The sequence below is a fragment of the Notamacropus eugenii genome, chromosome 6 (assembly GCF_028372415.1).
Source record: "Notamacropus eugenii isolate mMacEug1 chromosome 6, mMacEug1.pri_v2, whole genome shotgun sequence".
NCBI lineage: Eukaryota > Metazoa > Chordata > Mammalia > Diprotodontia > Macropodidae > Notamacropus > Notamacropus eugenii.
Genome location: NC_092877.1, coordinates 38,241,426 through 38,262,639, shown reverse-complemented (window position 1 = coordinate 38,262,639; position 21,214 = coordinate 38,241,426). Strand labels below are relative to the sequence as shown.

Below are 21,214 nucleotides of genomic sequence, written 5' to 3'. Positions count from 1 at the left end.
TTACAGATAAAAATTGTCATCTATACAGTTAATTAGCTTTTATTAAGTGCCTACTATATTCCAGACACTGGCATAGGAGATGATACAAAAAAAAGACCAAAAGAATAAGAAAAAAGAAACCTACTACATACACTAAAAAAAACCTTGTAATCCATGGAGGGAGTGTTAGGGACTGCTCCCACACTCGTCTCAGTTATGCTTCGTGGTACTCCCATAACAGGCCCAGAATGTAATTCACAGAGCACAGATTTAAGGCAGAAAGGGACTTTGGAGAACATTTAATCCAACTCCTTCATCTGACAGATGAGGAAACTGAGGCCCAAAAAAGTGAACTGAGTTTCCAAAGGAGTCAGGAATAGGGCCAGAACTAGAAGCCAGATGCCCTAATTCTAATTTTAATGGGAAGAAGGGAAAGTGGGCAGTACTATTAAAATCAGATATACATATGGAAAGAGCAAGAGTGGAAGAGGGTGGCCAATAAACTCTCTGGGCTCCCATTTCTTCATCTTTAAGATTAGGTGATTCAAGGAGATGATCTCTAAGGCCTCTTCTAATTCTAGATCCCATGACCCTAAGTAACCTGAGGCCAGGATGTAGTCAAATGCTATCCCAGGAAGCCAAGTAGGTATAGAACAAAGGTTGTCAGGAAGCTCAGGGCCATGAGCAGGGCTTAGGGAGCAGCCAAAGTTGGAAATTAGTACAAGACAAAACCCAGGTGCTAAAACTCTGAATTTGTTCCAAGGAAAAGCTTACACTCCTGAAAACTGACTCAATCAGCAAGATCTGGGGCAAAGGTGGGGAACCTGCTACCTCAAGGTCATATGTAGTCCTCTAAGTCCTCAATTGTGGCCCTTTAACTGAATTCAAATTTCACAGAACAAATCCCCTTAAATAAAAGAATTTGTCCTACAAAACTTGGACTCAGCGAAAAGGCCACACCCAAGGACCTAGAAAGCCACATGTAGCCCCAAGGCTACAGGTTCCCTATCTCTGATCTACAGCTTACGCAACAGTAGGTAATAGAAAGAGCACTGAAGGTACAGCTGTGAATCCATGTGACTGAGCGCATCACCCAAATTCTCTGGTTCCAACTATGTAAAATGAGAGGGTCAGAATTAGTTGATCTCTAAGATCCCCTTCTAATTCTAAACCATATGATCCATAGTGACACCTTGGCTCCAGAGACAGAGGAGATCCTTAGAAACAGAAGTTACACTATAATACCAACTAATCCTATGAGAAAAGAGTGAGGTACATCTAAAACAAGGTGGCTCTTATCCCAGGGTTCATGAACTTGTTTTGCTAATATGTTGATGACTATATTTTAGTATAATTGGTTTCCTTTGCAATCCTATGTAATTTATTTTCATCATTTTAAAAACATTATTCTGAGAGGATATATTTCTCCAGAGTGCCAGAGGAGTCCAGAAGACACAAATTGTTAAGCGTTTCTGATCTAAATAGTCATGGGCTGCAAAGGGAATCTTTTCAATCAACTTGGACCAAAAGAGATGAGCACAAAAAATGGTAGCAGGGGCAAATAACCAAGGAGAGATACAATCAACATGTTCATCCTTGACAGAATGGTGACAGAAAGGCGTAGAGCCCCAAATGGACTGAGATTGGAAGGAAGTGATGAGTACACAAGACAACATCACCAACTCCTCTGGGAGGTGACTGAGACCTATATTCTCATAATAATGTGCTTAAAGTACAGAAAATAAATTACATGGGATTCAACAAAAACCAATTATATTAAAATATAGTCATCAACAGATTTTTTTAAAAAAACAAGTTCAGGTTAATAAGATGAATCAGGTTGACCCCTGCTTAAGAGTCCTGTGCTTTAGATACACATGATGTGCATACCCTTTTAAAAAGCTAAATTGGGAGCCCCTTAAGTCAAATTCTCCTACAATGCTTCATTTGACCTCATGCAGGTATGGGAGTTGCTTTGGGACCTGGTGACACACAGCACTTAGCACTTAGTAGGTGCTTCATCAATATTTATTTATTGACACAGTATGGATATCGTCTGAGGACTAGGCAATCAGAGATAAGAGTGGTTCATCTATGGAGATTGAAGGATAAATGAGGTTGAAAGGAGTGAACTGATGAAGATGTTTTAGAAAGACACAGAGGAAGGAACTCGGAGCTATATCACCAGTACCACTGAAATCCCAGATCTGTGAAATCTCAAGGTTCCATGCAAACAATAGTCAGAATAAGGAAGGGCCAGGTCCCTAGCTTGTGTGGACAGCAACATGTTTAGATAATATAGCAGACAGAGGGCTAGACTTGGAGTCAGGAAAACTTGAGTTCAAATCTAGCCTCATACTTATTCACTATGTAACCCTGTTTAAATTCTCTCAACCTCAGTTACTTCATCTGTAAAATGGAGGTAATAGTAATAGCACCTAGCTCCCAGGGTTGTTGTGAAGCCCAAATGACATAACACATAGAGAGTGCTTTACCAACTCTACAATGCTCTCTAAATGCTAAGAAGATGATGATGATGGTGATGATGATGATGATGAGAGAACTCAGAACCATTTACCTCCTATTTTGTTAGGCTTCTCTATTAAGCAGATAGAATTAGGAGGGGAGAAAAAGATTAAGAAAGAATTAAAGCCAAGGAAGTAAGGGCTTGCTTCAACACTTACATGAGTTCAGGTCTCTTGACTTGGATAAATTATACCCCAGGGTCCTGGAACAACTTGTATATTTGAGTAGCATCGTGATGTGAGAGTGGGTGGTAGAAGAACTAAGAATGCTGGAAGGACAGTCAGGAAAGCTTGACTTCAAGTCCTTCCTCCACTTCTTACTAACAGCATGACCATGAGCGGGTTATTTAAACTTTCTGAGTCTTGCCCATCTGTAAAATGTCGATAACAATGCCCTTCATAATTTTCTAGTTCATTGGCTGCGAAGTTCAAAGAAGATCATAAAAACATCATGAGCTCTTACTATGATGGAAAAGATCTGAGCCCAAGCCTTTGTGTGTCATTGGTCAAGTGACCTCCAGTCTCTGAGCCTCCATTTTCTTAACTGTCCAATTCAGGTTAGAACACATGTACTGTCTACCCAGCCAGAGACTGCTGTGTAAAAATTAAAGGGCTAGCCATCAACAGGTATTCATTAAGTGTCTACTATGTGCCAGATTCAGGCTTAGGTGCTAGGAATATAAATACAAAAAATGAAAAAAATTCCTCAAGGAATTTGCATTCTACTTTAAAAAATTGTACTATAGAACTGGAAGTGATCATTGGTGGTGGTAGTGGTGGTGGTGGTGGTAGTAGTAGTAGTAGTAGTAATAGTAGTAGTAGTAGTAGTAGTAGCAGTAGCAGTAGTAGTAGTAGTAGTAGTAGTAGTAGTAGTAGTAGTCACAGGTCTGATCCCACTATTAATACTAAGGAGCTCTGACCTACTCTCTTCCCAGCCTAGGCTGGTTCATGGGATGGTCTCCCACTCCAGGGGATGAGGAGGTTGCAGGGAAGGACTCACCAATGTTAGTACCAGACTTACTTGAACACTCAAACTTAGCTCATTGCAGCTCACAGTTCCTAAGCTCAAACAAGCAGCCTCAGTCATCCCAGTGACAGGAATTACAGGCATGTGCCATCATGCCTGACATTCTGTTTTTCAAAGGAGGAGCAAATGAATCTCAGAAACTCCTGAGATGAGTTTTGATTCCCAGAAACATTATCAAAGATATGTTATCATATCTTTATAGGTGATGGTTTGTGGGCACTTAGTATTAGGAGCTTAGTAGACAGCATAGAGCCAGTAAGGAAAGTCAAATTAATCTCATTTCCTTTCATAATAGGGTTACCAGCCTGGGAGATCAGGGGAATGTTATAGATGCTGGTGTCTGGATTCCAGCAAAGTCTTTGACAGTATCTTGTGGTATTCTTAAGGGCAACAGGGAGAAATGTGGACTGAATACAATTGTGCTCTAGTTCATAGTGAAAAAATCATATACTGTTTTTAATACAGCAGTGTCAGCTTGGAGAGAAGTCCCTAGTGAACTGCATCAAGGATCCATTCCAGGTCCTGTACCCTTTAACATTCTTATCAATTACTTGGATGAAGGCAGAGAAAGTACATCTATTCAGTTTCCATATGACATGAAGCTGAGGCAGATAAGTAATACGTGGGTTGGCAGAATCAGGATTCAGTCAGTCAGCCAACAAACATTAACCACTCATTAACCTATATATGTGAGTATAAGCATGTACATAGTGTGTATGTGTATTCATGTATTGTATAAGTATACATGCATATATACATACATACACGTACTTTCAACACTAAGATCTCTGAAACCAACTTGTAGAATCTGGCAGTGGGAAGGGAATTGAGAGACCCTCCTGCTCATTGTCTAGCCCCCTGCACACAGTACATGTTTAATTAATAGCTGTTGGATCAAATCATATCTAATTTCTTATTTTACGGGTAAGGAAACTGAGGTTCAAAGAGGTGGCTGGTCATGGTGGGGTTGGGCTAGAATTAGAACTCAGGTTCTCAAACCTCCCAGATCAGTTCATTTTTCTACTTCCCCTGGAGCTCTGGTAATATGGATGGAAACAAGTCAGAGCACTGAAGAATGAACAAATTGGAGTACGGAGGAAGAAACAGAAGGAGGGGTTGATATTAATGCTACCCCTCTGAGAGCTGGCACAGAGCACAGGCACACTTCTAGTACATTGCCTCTGCTTCTGCCCTCCCCCCTCCTCCATCTCTGTTTCCTACCACCACCTACCCATCCCACACTGTGTCTCCTTGACTTCCATTTTTTCTGAGATCCACATTGGTTTAGTATAAGAACTTCCTAACAATTGTAGCTTTCTAAAATTAGGAAAAGGATGTTTTGTAAAGTAGGGAGCTCCCTGTCACTGGAAGTGTTCAAGCACAGGCTGGATGAGCCCCATCAAAAATGCTGCCACTTCCATCTTTGGGGTTCTAGCATTGAGTCTCTGCCAAGCAGTAGTGAATTGGTACAAGACTAGTCCAGAACTCCTGAGGGGTTTCAAAAGTCAAAAAGGCTGAACTATACAGGAGAGAACCTCCATGAACTGCCCACTACTAAATCTACTCTTGATCAGGTAGCCAAAACCTCCCTCTCTTTCTCTTCATCATCATCTATCAGAGACCTTAGAAGCCAGCTACCCAGGGAACCAGACCTTCTCTGCCACCAACTTGCTGCATGAACTTGGTCAAGCCTAGAGCTCAGTTTTCCACTTTGTAAAATAATGTCATTGGACTATACTGTTTCTGCAGTCCCTTCCAGTTCTGACATTCTGATCCTCAACCCAGGTCCTAGGATATGGAGTATTTCTAAAGGACTTTGGAGACTACAGGGAATACTACAGGGTGGGTGATATATGTAACAATAAGTGTTGAAACTGAGACAGCCCCCAGTCTCAAGCTTAGTAATGTTTTCACTCTACCGCAAAGGAAAGAGGACAGGGAAGGGATGGGAGATGTGTGAGAAAGAAGGGAGTTACAAAGGGAATGTGTCCTATGGAGGCTGGGAGTTGTTCCTTTCAGGATAAAATGGGCTAACAGAATTGTTTCAACTAAAAGGAGCTTTCTCCTAAAGCTGGGGCTACCACTGTCACAACCAAGGGCAGAGGTAGTTTTGTGACTACTGTGGAGCACCTGGGAGGAAGAACACTCCCTTGTGACAAACCACCCCTGATATAGCCAAAAATGGGAAACTGAGAGCTGAATCCAAGTTCATGTGAAACACTAGACATTTTGTTAAACCTCGCTGTAGCTCACACACTGAACAAAACTTTTTTCTCAAACTCACTATAAAACCAATCACCTGTCAGTCCTAGATGGAGGCCTAGCCCATGCCTATGTTCCATCTAAGAGAGCTTGTGTTTCCTGGGAGATGCTTGCCTCTAGGGGCTCCCAGGATCCATAGACTGTGCTGAGTTGAATCTGAGAACTCAGAGACCAACAGTACAAGCTGCTATGATGTTTTATTTGAAATAGAATTGCATATAAAAAAGAATGTACAATAATTAACCAGAATTAGCTCATCTCATATTATACATGACAGCAGTTTTGAACAAAGAAAAACACTCATCCATTTCTAGGAGGCAAAAAAACTTAGAGCATCCACTTAGCCTTCAAGCTTCATGGAGGAACGTTGCTTTCGTTAAAAATTAAGTTAGCCATGGAGATTCAGTTTCTTGGTCATCTGGAAGAGAGCAAGCTCTGGTTACTAGCCTACAATCACTGGCCCAATAGCTTCCACTCCCAGTTAGGACTTGGAAAGAGCAAATCTTATTTTCGAAAATACTGTTTTAACAATAATAACCTTGGGGTTTGGAATAAAATTAGATTGGAAAGGAATGCTGGAATCACAGAGTTGGCAGGAACCTTAGTGGGCATCCAGCCCAACCTCCCCTTCTTCCTCAGCTCTATATAGCCAAGAAAGAGCTGATGAATTTGGCATCAGAGTTTCTGGGCGAGCTCTAGAACTTTCTACCAAGGAGATACTGAGCAAGTCACTTAATGTCTCATGGCCCCCAATCTCTTCTGTAAGATGATAAGGTTGTACTAAGTGACCTTTAATTTCCCGTCTAGCTCTGGATCCTGTAATCGTAAGAAATGAAGGCATAAAGAAAGCCCTTCCATAGTGAGGCTGCCTTGACCTTAGCACTCACTTTCCTCCTGGATTCACTCAGATGCCTAGACGTCCCTCCGTCGTCTGCCGAATGCTTTAGCCCCCACATTGGTTGGCACGAAGTTGCTCTTGGCCACACCTCCTGACCTGCTTAGGAAATCTGCCAACCGGTGGGTCACACAGGTAGCAGTGTTGCAACCTCGCTTCTGAGCAGTAACACTGATTTTCAGAAGGGAAAAGAAATGTTAGGTGCCAGCCTCTCCCAACAGGAAGAGCCATGTTAGGGGCTCAAAAAAGGCAGATGCAGACACCAAGGTAGCATGAAGTTACCAACTGGCAAAACATCACATAACAATAAGGGACTGTTTTAAACTTAGTTACCAGCGCTGAAGATCATAAGGACCCTTAAGAAGGAAGATATTCCCTGGAGTCCCTTTGAGGCACCCATTCTATTATTTTAGGGATTCCACAATGAAAAATTCTAAACCTTTAAACCCTCAGCCATTTTTTACTGACTTCTGCTTGGGTTCTCCTCCCTATGCCCCAAGAGCCTGTGTTCAGCAAAGACCTATGAGAATAAGGAGGAGAAACACTGGTGTCATTGTTCAGTCAAATATAACAATCTATTTCGAGTTCATCCAAACACCCTCTTCTTCATGTAATAAACATGGACAGTTCCAGTACAGTCAAGAACAAAGGAGAGTACAGGAGGGTGGCCCCCTTTTAACCTCTCTAGTGACTTCCCAGGGTCACACTCCCAGCCACAAAACATAGGGAAAAGGGCTTACCTGAAGGAGTCCTCATAACCAGAGAGGTGGAAGTGAGTCACCTTTCAATGACTGCTTGCTTACCTGCTCTATAGCCCAGGCATGTCTCAAAAGGTTATGGCCAAATAGTGCTTTTAGCAATCTATGAACTCAGACTAAGTCTGAGGTTCCTCAAGTCTAACTCTTGATGAGAGCACAATATTTGGGAGAGAGGGGTAAAGGGGTGAAACAATCGACATGACAGCTAAGAACCTTTTTAAAATAACAGGTTTATTCAACATGGCTAAGCACGGAAGCTGTGCCCATCCATACAACCTGAAACCAAAGGCTGATTTGCAGAATGAAAAGTCCTAGACAACGAGTTGTACCCTCTGGCAGCACTTTCAGATTGAGTCAGTGATTAAGTAAAAATCTGAATTGTTTTTTCTTCCTTAGCCAGACTTATTTGTGCATGACCTCTGACCTTCTCCCTTTAAAGTCTCAAACCTTCTCTGTCAGCAATCATATCTAATGAACACAGCAGAATCAGAAATCATATTTAAAAAAAAAAATGCATGCATCAAGGTAAAGTCAGAAAGGAAGGAAATGAGAAAGGAAGCTAAGGAGAGAACATGGGAAAAAGCCAAGAGAGACTAGTTGCTCCCCAGGGCATCCTCAGAGTTTGCATAAAGGTCATTCTCCAGGTCGTTCAGCACGTCTCGTTTCTTGCCAGGTGTTCGCGCCCCGACGTCAGTGCGCGTGTAAGTGTGCAGCCTGTGCAGTTCCTGCGAGAGCTTGCCCAGCAAACAGGTACTCAGATTACTGCACCGTTTAGCTCTAGGTCTGTCCAGGCTGCAGGGAAAAAACATGCCAGAAGGTAACATGCAATGGTACCATGCGCTTGCCCTTCACTAGCCTTAAACTGATTTCATGCAAAGGGCTGAGGCGGTTTAGGGGGAGGGAAGAGGTCAGGATGGAAGGGTTTGGAAGGTTTTGTAGAGAGAGACCATATACTCAGAGTCAGGAGAACACAGTCCGAAGGGGAGACAACGCCAGTTGAGAAAGAAAGTGGTGGTCAATGCACCTTGTCCTAGAGCTAGCACTGGAGGTTCTCTCTAAGGCATTCAGCATGCTGGTCAGCCTATCATGCTCAGCAGTAGGCATTCATTAAAGAGGATGCAAAGAGCTCCCATGCCTCTAATCTGGAGGATGCTGAGGAAGGAGGAAGGAGGGGACTGGATCTGAACTCCATGCCTCTGGGCAGCATGCACCATTGCAACAGAGAATTTTAGGAGCAACAGCTGGGCCTGATCTACAAACATACCTGTGAACCAGCTAAATTTTAATATTGCCCTTTCTTTGCTAAGTCCAACTCACCTTCTAGTGGCATTTTGGGGTGTGTCATTAAAAGTTGCAAAGAGATCATTGGAAGCAGGTTAAAGGGGCAGGAATGGTCAGGGGAGTCTTGTCAGGTTATAGTGTCCATCCCCCAGACTTTGCATCATCACACCTGAACCAGTTGTGGTAAGGGAAGGAAGGAGCCTCCATTCCATGGGATTGGAGGGGGAGATCTCCCAGAGAAGGAACTAGCAGAACATCTAGGTCCAGTTGGTAACAACTCTCACAAACATGAAATCCTTGAGCCTGGCCTCCATCTCTTAGACTGCAGCTAGAAGCCAGTTGCCTTTTACTCTACCTTCTATAGATACCTAGAACAGCTGGTCCTCATCCCCTGAATAACAAGTGGAGCCTAAGGCAACTTCTGGCCAGATGTATTCTTTTGTAAACATAATCATTGTAGGTTGGCTTGGAAAACAAATTATCTCCCTTGTGTTAGCAGGAGGGAAAAGACAAGCATCAGTGTTCAGGGCTGTGGCAGGTGGAGGGGCAACCCCCTTCTGACTGGTTTTGTACTCTGATAAGATGGTAGACCTTACCTGTTGTCCTCAGTCACCTGATCCAGCTCATCAGCTTTCATCTGCACAAACTCTTTGACCAAAGCATTCAGCAGGTGCCGAGCTTCATCGTCACTGAGAGTCACATGGTCTGGCATGACAGATTCAAAACCAGGCCTAGGGGGAGAGGGAAACTCTTGCCATGTTGGCCACTGGAGAGCACCCCTCCCCAGGAGGGCATCTGGGGTGGAGCCACCTCTTACCTGAATGGAGCAGCCTGGAGGCTGTCCATCTGGCACACAACCAAGGCAAAGAAAGTCAGGAAAGATGAGGGTTTTAGGAGGATCATGGCGTCCTCTCTGGAACAAGAGAGAAACAGAAACCTTTGGACTCTTGGATCACTCCACCACCACCACCCCAACACTTCACAGTTCACTGAAATTGAGGGGCTTCCAAGTCCAATAGAAAAGTATTTATTTAACTCTTATTATTTTCCAAGCACTGGGCTAAGTGTTGGAAAGATAAAGGCAAAAACATGGTTCCTGCCCTCAAGGAGTTTATATTCTATTGGATTATTTTCTAAATAACTATGTCTGTACTAGATAGGAAAGCAGTAAACAGGGAGCTTGGAGACCTAGGTTTTAGTCCTTGTTCTTCCTGGACATCAATAAGTCACCACCCCTCCAAGACTAAGTTTCTTTGCTCTGGAAAGGATGAGAACAATAAGCTCTGACCTTCCTACAGTCAAAGAGGCTGATCAAATGAACTAATGGCTGTAGAGATGTTTTCAAGACTGAAAAGTGTTGTAGGAATAGAGAGGATTCTCATTAGTGTTAAGAAGATGCCACTCCCTTCTGGGCATCTCTCTTTGCCCCGACTGGTATAATCACTGTCAATGCCCAGGCACCAAGCCACAGAGAACAGGGAGCTCCTGCAACAGCCTTATAAGTCTCTCTCGTTGAAATATCTCTAAAGGACTGAGGAGTAAGAAGCTGTTCATTAGCTATGAGAGAATTCCTGGCCTTTTTATGGGAAACAGGGGTTTTGCTTCTGTGTTCATTCTGAGTGTTGGTTTCAACAGGTGCCCTCAAAAGCTGACTTTATTAAAGACTTGCTCTGATTTTCTTAAATAGGCATGTTGAATCTACCCTATTCCAGGAATTTAATTTGGAGAATATTAGTCCAACTAATTATCCATCTTTCCTTTTTTACTTAGGAATAAATGCTGCTAACCCCAGGAAAATGCACAAACTGCAAATCGGTAGCATGTTATATGCCCATTTAAGTAAGCTAATTCAAGCTGATTGGTGACCCTTCTGATATTCAACACAGAACTTTTTATTTGAGGAAGGATTTTCTTAAAAAAGAAAAATATCTCTGGAACACGCTAAAGTTAAGAAAATGTCTAATGAAACATACTAAAGGCTCAAGGAATTGTTACTAGGCATGGCTTTCCTCCTTCTTCAAATAACATCTTTTGAATTGGTTTCCAGAGGCTTAGAGTAAAATTTGTTTCTGATCAAATAATTAAGAATCACATCAAATTGTAATCAAATAATTAAGAACAATATACCTTGGCTGGAGGTGCCTGGAAAATCAGCTAGCTACTTGTGCTCTTTAAAAAGGTCTGCGCATCTCTGTGAGACCTTCATGATTTGGGCTGCTAAATTCTCTCAGCCCTCAGAAATGGAAGCTGCTTGTTTTGCTCTTTCAAACGCAATTCATTGCACACACACTGTTATTTCGAATCTCTTGCTCAGGCTGAATTGACATAATCCAGAATTGTTCTAAAATTAAAGCTAAGATTATTAAAGAAAGAGGTCGCCTGGAATGGTTCTTAAGCCCACAGAAGCACAATAGCGGAACCACAGGTGGTGAAATACAGTATCTTTTTAACGGTCTACCTCTTTAGAGGGAGAAAAAATTCTATCCCTTTTGAATCTCACAAGCACAATAATCTTCTCCAAACAGAAAAATTGCCTGCGCATTTCTAAAGAACAGCGGGGGGTAGAGAGACAGAGAGACAGACAGAAAGAGAGAGAGAGAGAGAGAGAGAGAGAGAGAGAGAGGCAAAGTTGGACAGGAAAGCATTTTTAAAAGCACAATGTAGTTTAATATTTATGAAGAGATTTCACATCTGTACGTAGATAAAACATACACTATTTTAGCCATGAGAAAAAAATTATTTTACCTGGGGGAAGGAGGTTTCCTGAAGAACTGCAGCCCTGGGAGCCAAGGTGCAGGTTTCTGCCTGAGTTGAGTTTCTAATCCTGTTGCTGTCCAATGCTGAAGCCTTCTTGGTTTATATCTACCGCCAGGCAGATGAGCGTAGGCGGTTGAGAAGCCCTGGCCAGCCAATCAAAAAACCTCTTGACCAAACCAACCAATCGGAGGTAGGACTTGATAGCCTAGGTGTTCAAATGACGTCAGCCTCCAGTCATTCCAGTATCCCATTCACAAAACGTGCCAGGCATCTCCTTGTTTCATAGGCTTACATTTGCATTGAGGTCATTGCAATGAAAAAAAAAGAAAATAAAAAGAGGGGGGAGGGGAGGAAGATAGGAAAACTGGGAAAGGGAAGAGCAAAACTCTGAAAGTTAATTAAAAGTAAGGGAAATTTTTTGACGTCATCAGTAATGGAAAGATACACTTTCGTGGCCTCCTGAGACAAGGTGAGGACCACATCGCTTCATGGAATATATTAGTCTAGATACTTAATGCAAGTGACATCTACAGCAAAAAGATATGCATTGCAAGGGGAACTACAACTGAGAAACTGTTTGTGTGAAAGCAAACTGCAATCCTCACTTCTCCTAATTCTGTGTGCAGAGAGGCCTACCAGATAACACCAAGGAGTGGGCTCAGAGCAGCACACCCAAAAGCCAAGTAGAATCCCTGGTAGCTGGAGACATTGCCAACCTACTGGTCTCAGTGGCTCTTGTGGCTGAAAGTATCCATGGTTAGGGGACATGTAGTGGGGAGTCCTGAATGAAAAGGGGACACTGCTGTAGCTAACCTCCTATTCTGTGAATCTACAATACTCTTACCACCATCACCACCACCACCACCACCATAGTTGGTCTATACAGTGGTTCTTTTAACTTCCCAGGTAGTCACCAACACCTGTTGCTATTGACTGAAGTGCTTTATTTACTCCTACATTTCCCTTCCCCCTTTCATTAGTTTATTACAAGTCTAGCAAGCCCAGAGTGCAAGGAAAGAGAATCTAATGAATTAAAAAAGAAACCTGACTTTGGGGAGCCAGGGAATCAAGGTGAGACTCCCTAAGCCTCAATGGGCACCATTGCCCCTTTCCAGAGCAGGCAGGGCCCTGTGAAGGTCAGAATTCAAAGGGAATTCAGAGTTTATCTAATCCAACCTCCTCCTTTTACAGATGTGTAAAAAAAATAGAGGGAGGCTTGATCAAGGTCACATTTCTAATTAGTGTCATGGCTTCAACTAGAACCCAGATCTCCTAGTTCCAGGGCTCTGTACACAGCTGTACAGCCAGGGTTCACTCAGAGGGAGGACAGAGTCGAGGAGCATACCCTGACACAGACACCCAAAATACTGGAGGAACCCATCCCTACTGGACTAAGTCCGAGTGACCGTCTTCCTCTCCCACTGACCCAGAGAGGCAAGGATTCTCTAGGCCCATTGACCTACAGCTTGCCCCGCTGCCACAGGCAGCCTCTGGTTCCTCAAAGAAAGGGAAAACCTGTTCCCTTCCGCTTCCAGCCCCTTCTTCCTCGGTGTTAAGGGCTTCAAACCTCCGCCCTTGGATGCGCTATTAACTTGTTGGAAAGCCGAACTCCAGCGATGTCTTTACGGAAGTGGCCTGCTCTGGAGAGGACAGTCATCCCGAGGAGAAAAAGAAAACGAGAAACCAGACTGTTGTCTAAGCTGTTTTTGGGAAGCTCAGGAACCTGGCGCCGGGCGACCGTCACCCCGCATTTTAAAGGCTAAGTCGCCAGCAGCACAGGTTTTGACCGTTTGGTGAGCGGGAGTCCAGCCCTGCCTTGAAGTGTTCTCTCGAATCGCTCCCGTTCCCTAGGTCTCCAGGATTGCTTTCTACCTTCTTCTGGATGGCGGACTGGGGACCAGGTAAGGCTAGTTATCACGGGCCTGAGCCCAGGAGGCCGTCGGAGCTCCCACCTCCCTCTCCCAAACCCTGGGCTGGTGGGGCCCCTGGCAGGAAAGAGCGCGTTGCTTCGGCTGCTCCTCGGACCTCCTCCTGTTCCCTTCCGGTCCTAGTCCTGCCTCGAAGCCCACCCCTACCCCCCTCTCCAGCTCCGGGCTGAGAGATTTCTCTGCTTCATCCATCAGTGGGATTCAGAGCCCGAGAGCCCTCGGTTTGCACAGCTGCCGGATACCTCAGGGACCCTCTCTGCAGTTACCCAGAAGGGCTGGAAGCGTTCCTTTGTTATTTCCCTGCAGCCTCCCACTATGGTTCCCCACCAGTCCCCAGACTAAAGGCTCCAAGCAAGGGTCTGTCCCAGGGAAGGGGAAGCAAAAGGATTAGAGACGGAAAGTTGTGCGGAGTTAGTAGTCCCACTCGTGCACACACACACCCTTTGCAGGTTCTCGTCCAAGGGAAAAGCAAGTTTTCGGAGAGTCTACCAATGTCCCTAGCCTTCACTTCCCTCCCGCCTCCCTGATCCAGAAACCTTGGGTTGTTCAGTCCCAGAATTAAGTTTTATCATCCGTTCTCTGAGGGATGCTGAGGAGACTCTTGCTCCTTTCCTAGTGCGTTCTTCGTGACTACGATTGTGTGTGTAAATGCCCCTGGGAATATGGGTGTGTTAGGCGGTGTACGCGCGCGCGATTGAGCTGCGCGCTCCACAACCGTGCATCCTAGGCTCTGGCCGACTGCAGCCCTCACAGGGAGAACAGCGAGTCAACTCTCGGCTTGCGGGGAGCAGGACATGGAGATGGGGGCGCTCGAAGATGGAGTCCCGGGAGCTCTGGGAGAAGCTAGCAGCAAGAGGCGCTCCCAGCGCTGTGCTCAGAGCTGGAACAAGAGTGGAGCTAGGTGAGTCCAAGAATAAGGTCCATTCAGCGAGAGCTTGGGTTCTGCAAGTACCTACCTGGTGTTTGACAAAAAGGGGGCTAAAGTGACTTTTTGTCGGCTTAAGCTTGGTTGGGCGATGTGCTACCGTAAATTCAGGGGCGTGGCGTCTGTCTGTCAGTTTGTCTGTCTTTATCCGTCTCTGTCTATACATCGTTGTCTCTGTCTATATGTTGGTCTGTCTATATGTCTGCCTGTTTGCCCCGAGATAGCTCTGCACTGGGAACCCTTGGACGCCTGACCCGACTCTGCACTCGGCCAAGGCTAGAAGGAAAGACGGCTGGCGACTTTGTTGAGGGTTGGGAAGAGAGAGATGTTCCCCAGCTGACTGAGAGGGAGGGAGAAAGGTGGAAGGGGAAGCCCGCAGGGCGCCCGGGATTCCACCCAGGCCGGGAGCTGTCCCTCTGAGTCGTTAGGCGAGTGAGACTTGCTCACTCAGATCCCCTGGCCTGACCTGGGGTCTTTTCAACAGCCTTTTCCTTATCGCCAAACAGAAACAGAAGTTTCTGTTTTCAAAGAACCCACTCGTTATGCCCTGACATCCAGTCCATTCTTGGACGTGGGAACCTAGACAGCTACCCTTCTGTGCATCTGCCACCCCCAACGAACAGTCCATCCCACCCAGACTTAGGAGTAGTCTGACCTAGGAACAGCCCAAGTATCCCTCTCTCACCATCTCCCTCACCTCTACACTGGAACGTCCCGGACCTCCCGCCTAGAAGAACGGAAACTAGGGCACAAAGAGGGGTCCAGGGAGTGGGATACTGTCTATCCCAGGGGTGGAGACCACATGTGGCCTTTTAGGTCTTCGAGGGAGGCCATTTGACCGAATAGGATTTGTTCTGTGAAGTCTGGATTCAGTAACAGGGCTGCACTTGAGGAGGTAGACGTGTGGCCTCGGGGCCACCCGGGTCTATCAGCAGCTCCTTAGCTGATTCCAGCTGAACATTCACACCCAGAACACCCTGGGCTATCCTGCCAATGAAGGGCTGAAGAGAGGAGTGGGAGAAAAGTGGTCCCTTCTAGGGAAGACGATGGAATTCCTGAGAAGATGTGAGACTCCCAAATTTAGCCCTGGGGTTTAAACCATCTAGGCAAAAACCCTATCTCCCAATTCTCTGGGGTTCTGATTGACTTGTAAAAGTAGAGGCCACTCTGAATATATATATTTTTTGTAAACCAAGGGTGCTGTGAGGCCAGAGACCGGGCTTTAAGGAGCCGAGTTTCGACTGGCATTGCCCAGGTAGTGAGATCTGTCCGTGTCCCAGACACAATAGTCTGAACGAGTGAGAGACCTCAGGACCTAATCAAGGGTTTCGAGAAGGGAAATAGGGTATCTCCGACTCTGTAACCTAAACCAAGAATACAAAATTCCTAAAGGGCCGGATCTCAGGCAACGAATGCAAACCCCTTGGCTTAGGCGGAGGACCGAGCCGCGGAGACTACAAAGAACCTTAGAGGTGCCTAGGACTCTTCCCATCTGTGAATATGTGCTTTTTGAACTCTAAATCCCGCAGTGTAGTCGATAGATTGCGGCACAAAAGCTAAACCAAAAAATAATCATTTTTAGATAAAGACAGAAAGTCCACAGGGAGTGAATAAACTGCTTAAGGTCAGCTGGGGTGAAGAACTAAGTGGCAGAGATCTCTTCCCACGGTCAATTTACTTTCTGCCAAATAAGTTCAGACTGTAGGCTCCCAGTCTGTAGCCTCTGCTGTATCTTAGAATCATAGTTTTAGAACTCTAAGCACTCTGGAGATCATCTAAGTAACCTCCCTTGATTTTTACAGGAAGGAAAACTGAGATCCAGAGAGGGGAAGGGATTCGCGCCAGGCCCCGCCGGGAACAAGCTTTTGCCGGGACTAGAACCCACGAGTCCTGATTCCCAGTGAAAACACCGATCTTTGCCATGCTTCCCCCAGCAGCATCTAACACGACCAATGTGAATTGTTAAATTGTTCCCCTTCTCCACGGGACCTCCAAAACAGACAGGAGGTAGACTCCAGTTCATTCCTGTCCCCCACATGGGGAAAGAGAGAGGTAGGAAAGTGGAAAGAAGCCCAAGAGCTGTCTACAAACCGCCCTCCCGTGGAGTTTCTCGGAAAGTTAAGTACCCTAACGAGACCTGAGCCGCTGAAAATTAACTCTAGCTACATAGAGCGTCACCCCTTCATTTCCTGACCCGAAGGCCCCGTCAGTTTCCCTGTACTTTCTCCACAGCTTTGGGCTTGGTCTGACTTCGAGGGCTCCTGCTGGGTGCGGGCTTTGTCCATTCACCAGGAGAGTCAACATGGTTTAGAATGTGGATAGTGCTGAGGTTGACGACAGGAATACCCAGAAAGACAAGCCCATTTACTGGCTATTTGAACGCAGGCTAATCTCCTAACTTCTTGGAACCTCAGTTTCCTCATGTGCAAAATGAGGGGGTTTGACTAGATGAGCTCTAAGTTCCCTCCAGTTCCAAATCTATGATCCTATGACTTAGCTGGGAATCAGTGACCAGTAAAGCTCATACCTAGCCCCAGCCAGACTGGGAAGCTTGGAGTAATGGAAGGCCCTGGGTCTGGAGTCTACTGTAGGAGTCCAGGGATTTCCCTGTTTGAGCCTCAGTTTCCCTTTGTAAATGAGGAGTGGGACTAGACAATTTCCGAAGTTTGCTCCAGCTGTAAAACTTTGTCTGAGTCTTACTGTTTGTCCATGGACAAAGTTCAGTCTTTCCAGACCTTATTTTCCATTACCGTTGGTTCCTAAGGTCCAAATCCTATAGCCCGACAGAATATATCGAACTCAACCAGAGGGACGTGGGTAGTTTACCTCCACCAAGCCAAACGCAAACCGCACCAAAGGACTCAGCGGGGGCATCGAGCTTCAAAAAGTTCCCCCCCTCTCCCCGTGCGTGCCCTTCCCCCGAGGGCTTCTGAGGCTCAGGTCTTGCTCGAGTCACTAGGACCCAAATCCGACCAAATCCCAACAGACAATTCTGCTAGGCAGAGTTGGGCTGAGGCTGGGCTGGGGTTCAGGAGTTCTGCCAGATTGGACTGGATGAGACGAGTCAGGGTCAGGTTCAGGTTTGTTGCGTGGGGCAGAACTCGGGTTAGAGAACAGCGAAACCCCCTTATCGGGCGGGTACAGCGAGAGCTGAAAGCGCCCCACTGCCAGTCGCCCTTTCCTTCGTTTCCTCGTCCTCCCCTTCGAAGCTGAGCTCTTTGTTCGGCCTCCACAGCTGGTCCCAAAGTCTTGTTCCTGCCCACCTCCCCGGCCCAGCCCCGGGGTCCCAAACCCCTGAAGCTGTCTTTTCACCCTTCGCACCCCACTAAGCTGTTCCTTGCTTCTGGCCCAAGCTCCAAATCCTGTAAAGCTTAGCTTTCTTTCCCCAAGGGGCGATATTGTTTGAAAATGGCCCTACTGACTGTAAGCCTCCTTCCCGAGCTCTTGTCGTCTCAGTTTCCCCACAAAGATAGCGAACCTCCGTGCAAATGCCTTCAGAGAGGTAAAGGAAGAGAGAGAGAAAAAGACAGAGACAGAGAGAAAGGCAGACAGACAGATTTCGGGATCCGGCAAAGAAAGAGGTGGTCTCCTTCCCTGCTCCCGACCGGGAGGGTCACACACAGCAGGCTTGTGGGGGGGGTCATGATGGGGTCTATTGGCCAATGCCCGCGTCCCTTGCTCGGAGCAAGTACACTGAGTGGGTGTGGCAATTATGTTTCCCTTCCAGACAGCTTTGTTAAAGAAAGGCGAGCCTCCTTTGATAGGATAAAAAAATTGAGGGGAAGAGTTATATTTTTGCTAGTGTTTCGTCTGTGTCTCCTGTTTTCAGGGCTGAGTCGTTTTCTTGCTTGGAAAGATGAGACTTGCTTCTCTTTTGCACCCATTTCTGTATTACCAAGTCAACTCAGTGGAAGAGGAAGAATTTAATAAAGATAATTTGCCTGAGACACTGAACAGCTGCCCTCCATCCTCCTTGGCTGGATTTCTGTGCTGCAATGCATCTCTCACTTAGCCATTCCCTTATTCCAGGGAAGATAGGACACACGGATATTCAACCAGGAGAATGTCGAACTTTCAAACATTTGGTACCATTCCTTTTTTTTTTTAGCGTGTGCATGTGTGGTGGTGGTGGTGGGGGGGGGGGGGTGATAATTCAATCCTAAAGTAATTCAGTTATTTATGAAGCTACTTTCTATTGCTTTTAACCACATTACTCCTCTCTCTCTCTCTCTCTCTCTCTCTCTCTCTCTCTCTCTCTCTCTCTCTCTCTCTCTCTCTCTCTCTCTCTCTCTCTCTTTTTCTCTGTCTCTCAAGAAAGACAAATATTCAAATAAAAAGAGTGCTTATGCAAACACAGTCAGAAAGCAGATGCAAGTCCCCTTAGATTCCAGTGTAAGCTCTCTGGCTATTACTCTTGGAGACTGATTTCTTGCTTCTTGGATTGAGCAACAAATCGCACCTTCCAAATGCCATCTTTTCAAAGTTGTCCTCCCCTGAGATCATACTTATTGAAAGGCCATTTTTTAGACCCAAGGCTTAAAATACAGCTGCTGAACCAATCCAGGAGTGGGAGAGGCATTAAAGAAAAAGAGCCTGCCTTCTCCCTTCTCCTCCCACCACCTCTTCCTCTCTCCCCTTCCTCGTTCCCCCCCCCTCAAGGATTTAGGGAAAATTTAATTCAGTTCATTCTCTAGTATCCCCAAAGAAGACTGAACCTCAGGAATAACAGAGCCCTCTTACATCAGAGGGCCTGTGTCTGCAGGGGGTTGGAGAAATCAGATGCAGACCCACAACCACAACCCAGAGGCACCTTCTGCATGCTGCTAAGGTGCTTCTGTTCTTCCTATCCCAGGCAAACCTGGTCACCCCAACACAGAGATGAACTGCACTCAGGTAGGAGCTCTCTTTAGAACTCTCAAAACAGCTGGACTTGGAAATAAAATTGCAGGGAGGACAGAGAGTTATTGTCCCAGAAATCTTACAGCCAACAAGGAATTGCTTATAGTTAAATGGGACCCCCAAAAATGAAGGCATAAAGTAGGGAGATTCTTCCTGGGATATGGGTTAGAATAGATGGCCTCTGGTGGCACCTTCCAACTTGAAGATTCTGTGATTCCTTGATTATATAGAAGCATAATCAAGCACTCCCTCAAACAGATGGCAAGTTTCTCAGAAGAGGGACTTGGTTCCTCTCAATGCCCTCTTCTTATTAAATCTGCATTTCATCCTTGACATTAATTTCATTCCATTGAGGTCTTTTATTAGGAACAGGAAAAATTTTTGTGCTGCCTTCCCCTCCCATGTGAGGCTTCTCTCCTAACTGGGTTCAGGCTTGGCACAAAGAAACAGGTAAGCAGGTCTGCCTGCCTGGGACTTTGCCAGTTCATAGAGACACACAATGACAGAAGGCAAAATTGTCTCCATGTCCAGGGTGATCTTTGGGGATATTTATAGCTTTAAAGCTGGAAACATGGGTTTTTATTTTTGTTGTGTTAAAAATTATTCACAGGAAATAACAATTTTTTTGAATGTTTATAAGGAAGTGTGAGGGAAATGCTGAAAGGCTTGCAAATGAAAGGCCACTCTAATTCCTTTAGTTTGACACTATGGCATGCTTGTGCTGAAACTTCTTTTTTTTTTTTTGTAAATTATAGAGTGTTTAGAAAACACTCCAACACTCTAAAATTGTCTAAATTTTATATTTATGAAAGCTTACATTTAAACAAAATGGATTCAGGGGAGAAACAAGCTTGGAGTAGGAACTATATTCTAGACATGTTCTCACTATTAACTTGTAAGTGACCTTGATGACGACAAGTAATAATATTAACTGAATTTATACCATACTTTAAGGTTTGCAAAGAGCCTTATATATTTTAACTCATCTGACCCACTCAGCTCTATGCCTCTCATCTTCCAAATGAAAGGCTTGACTTGGCTGTGGACCCATAGAAAGAGCACAGGCTCTGGAGTGATGGAAGTTGGTTTGAATGCTGACTTCGCTGCTTACTATCCAAGTGACCTTGGGAGAATCCCTTGATCTCCTGGTTGCCCATTTCCTATCTGAAAAATGAACTATATGAAAGTTGAACTATATGGTTTCAGCGTTCCCAGTTCTCCGTCACAGATTTCTCAAGTTTGTTTCCATTTCCAAATTTCAAAGAATGTTTTGGGAATACTCTCTTCTGCCCCCTTGCAGCAAGGTCAGTCAGCTTTTGTTTTTGCCTGGTTAATATGCCTTGATTTATGGCTGCACTGTTGCCTCTTGGGAATGTAGCTGAGAAGTCAAACTGCAGGTCAAGGGAAAGATCTTTTCTATCATTTCCCCAATGAGCAGAGCTCCTGAATGTCACAGCATCAAAGAGACTAGAGACGAAGTAATGCAGAGCCAATACAGCAAAAGCTGGGGCATTAGGCACTGGCTTTTGTCCACCTCACTCCTGACAGCAAAAAAGAGAAAAGAAACGAAAAGGAAAGGGGAAAAAAAGTCATGATTTCTCTAATACAAGTACTTGACACAAATATGTAATACAACAGAGTCATTACTCAATAAAGTGGCGATCCTTTCAAAAATAGAATTGCAAACTATAAATCATCCCATGAAAATAAGCTCTGCATCATTACAAGTAGGAGAAATGAAAATTAAAACAATGCTGAGGTCTGACCCGAGGCAAATTTGAATTGGCAAAGATGAAAATAAATGGATGCTGGCAGTAGGCAGACAGGTGTGCTGGTGTACCTTTTGTTAGAACTGTGAAGTGGTCCAGCTCTTCTGAACAATAATTCCAAATTATACAAGAAAATGGACTAAACCATCCATCACCTTTGACCCAATAATCCCACTACTGGGAAAATAATCCCAAAGACGTCAAAGCCA

The 21,214-nt window shown here is 45.1% G+C and overlaps 1 protein-coding gene and 1 long non-coding RNA gene across 4 annotated transcripts; one reads left to right on the top strand and one right to left on the bottom strand.

Annotated features, from left to right (window-relative positions):
• Nucleotides 1–5,981: 5,981 nt before the first annotated feature.
• On the bottom strand, nucleotides 5,982–12,947 carry CALCB (calcitonin related polypeptide beta). Of its 2 annotated transcripts, XM_072619551.1 has the most exons (5): nucleotides 11,473–12,947; nucleotides 9,545–9,640; nucleotides 9,324–9,458; nucleotides 6,681–6,859; nucleotides 5,982–6,211 (listed from the first exon to the last, which is right to left on the bottom strand). In XM_072619551.1, the coding sequence occupies exons 2-4, from the start codon at nucleotides 9,628–9,630 to the stop codon at nucleotides 6,706–6,708; spliced, it is 375 nt and encodes a 124-aa protein (XP_072475652.1). In that variant the 5' UTR covers nucleotides 9,631–9,640; nucleotides 11,473–12,947; the 3' UTR covers nucleotides 5,982–6,211; nucleotides 6,681–6,705. The 2 variants fall into 2 exon arrangements, with proteins under 2 accessions (XP_072475652.1, XP_072475651.1); XM_072619550.1 differs by lacking the exons at nucleotides 5,982–6,211; nucleotides 6,681–6,859 and adding an exon at nucleotides 7,658–8,238.
• Nucleotides 12,948–13,100: 153 nt separating this feature from the next.
• On the top strand, nucleotides 13,101–18,291 carry LOC140510730 (uncharacterized). Of its 2 annotated transcripts, XR_011969353.1 has the most exons (3): nucleotides 13,101–13,385; nucleotides 14,029–14,313; nucleotides 16,140–18,291. It is a non-coding gene; the product is annotated as an uncharacterized lncRNA (long non-coding RNA). The 2 variants fall into 2 exon arrangements; XR_011969352.1 differs by lacking the exon at nucleotides 13,101–13,385 and having other exon boundaries at nucleotides 13,665–14,313.
• The last annotated feature ends 2,923 nt before the right edge of the window (nucleotides 18,292–21,214 follow it).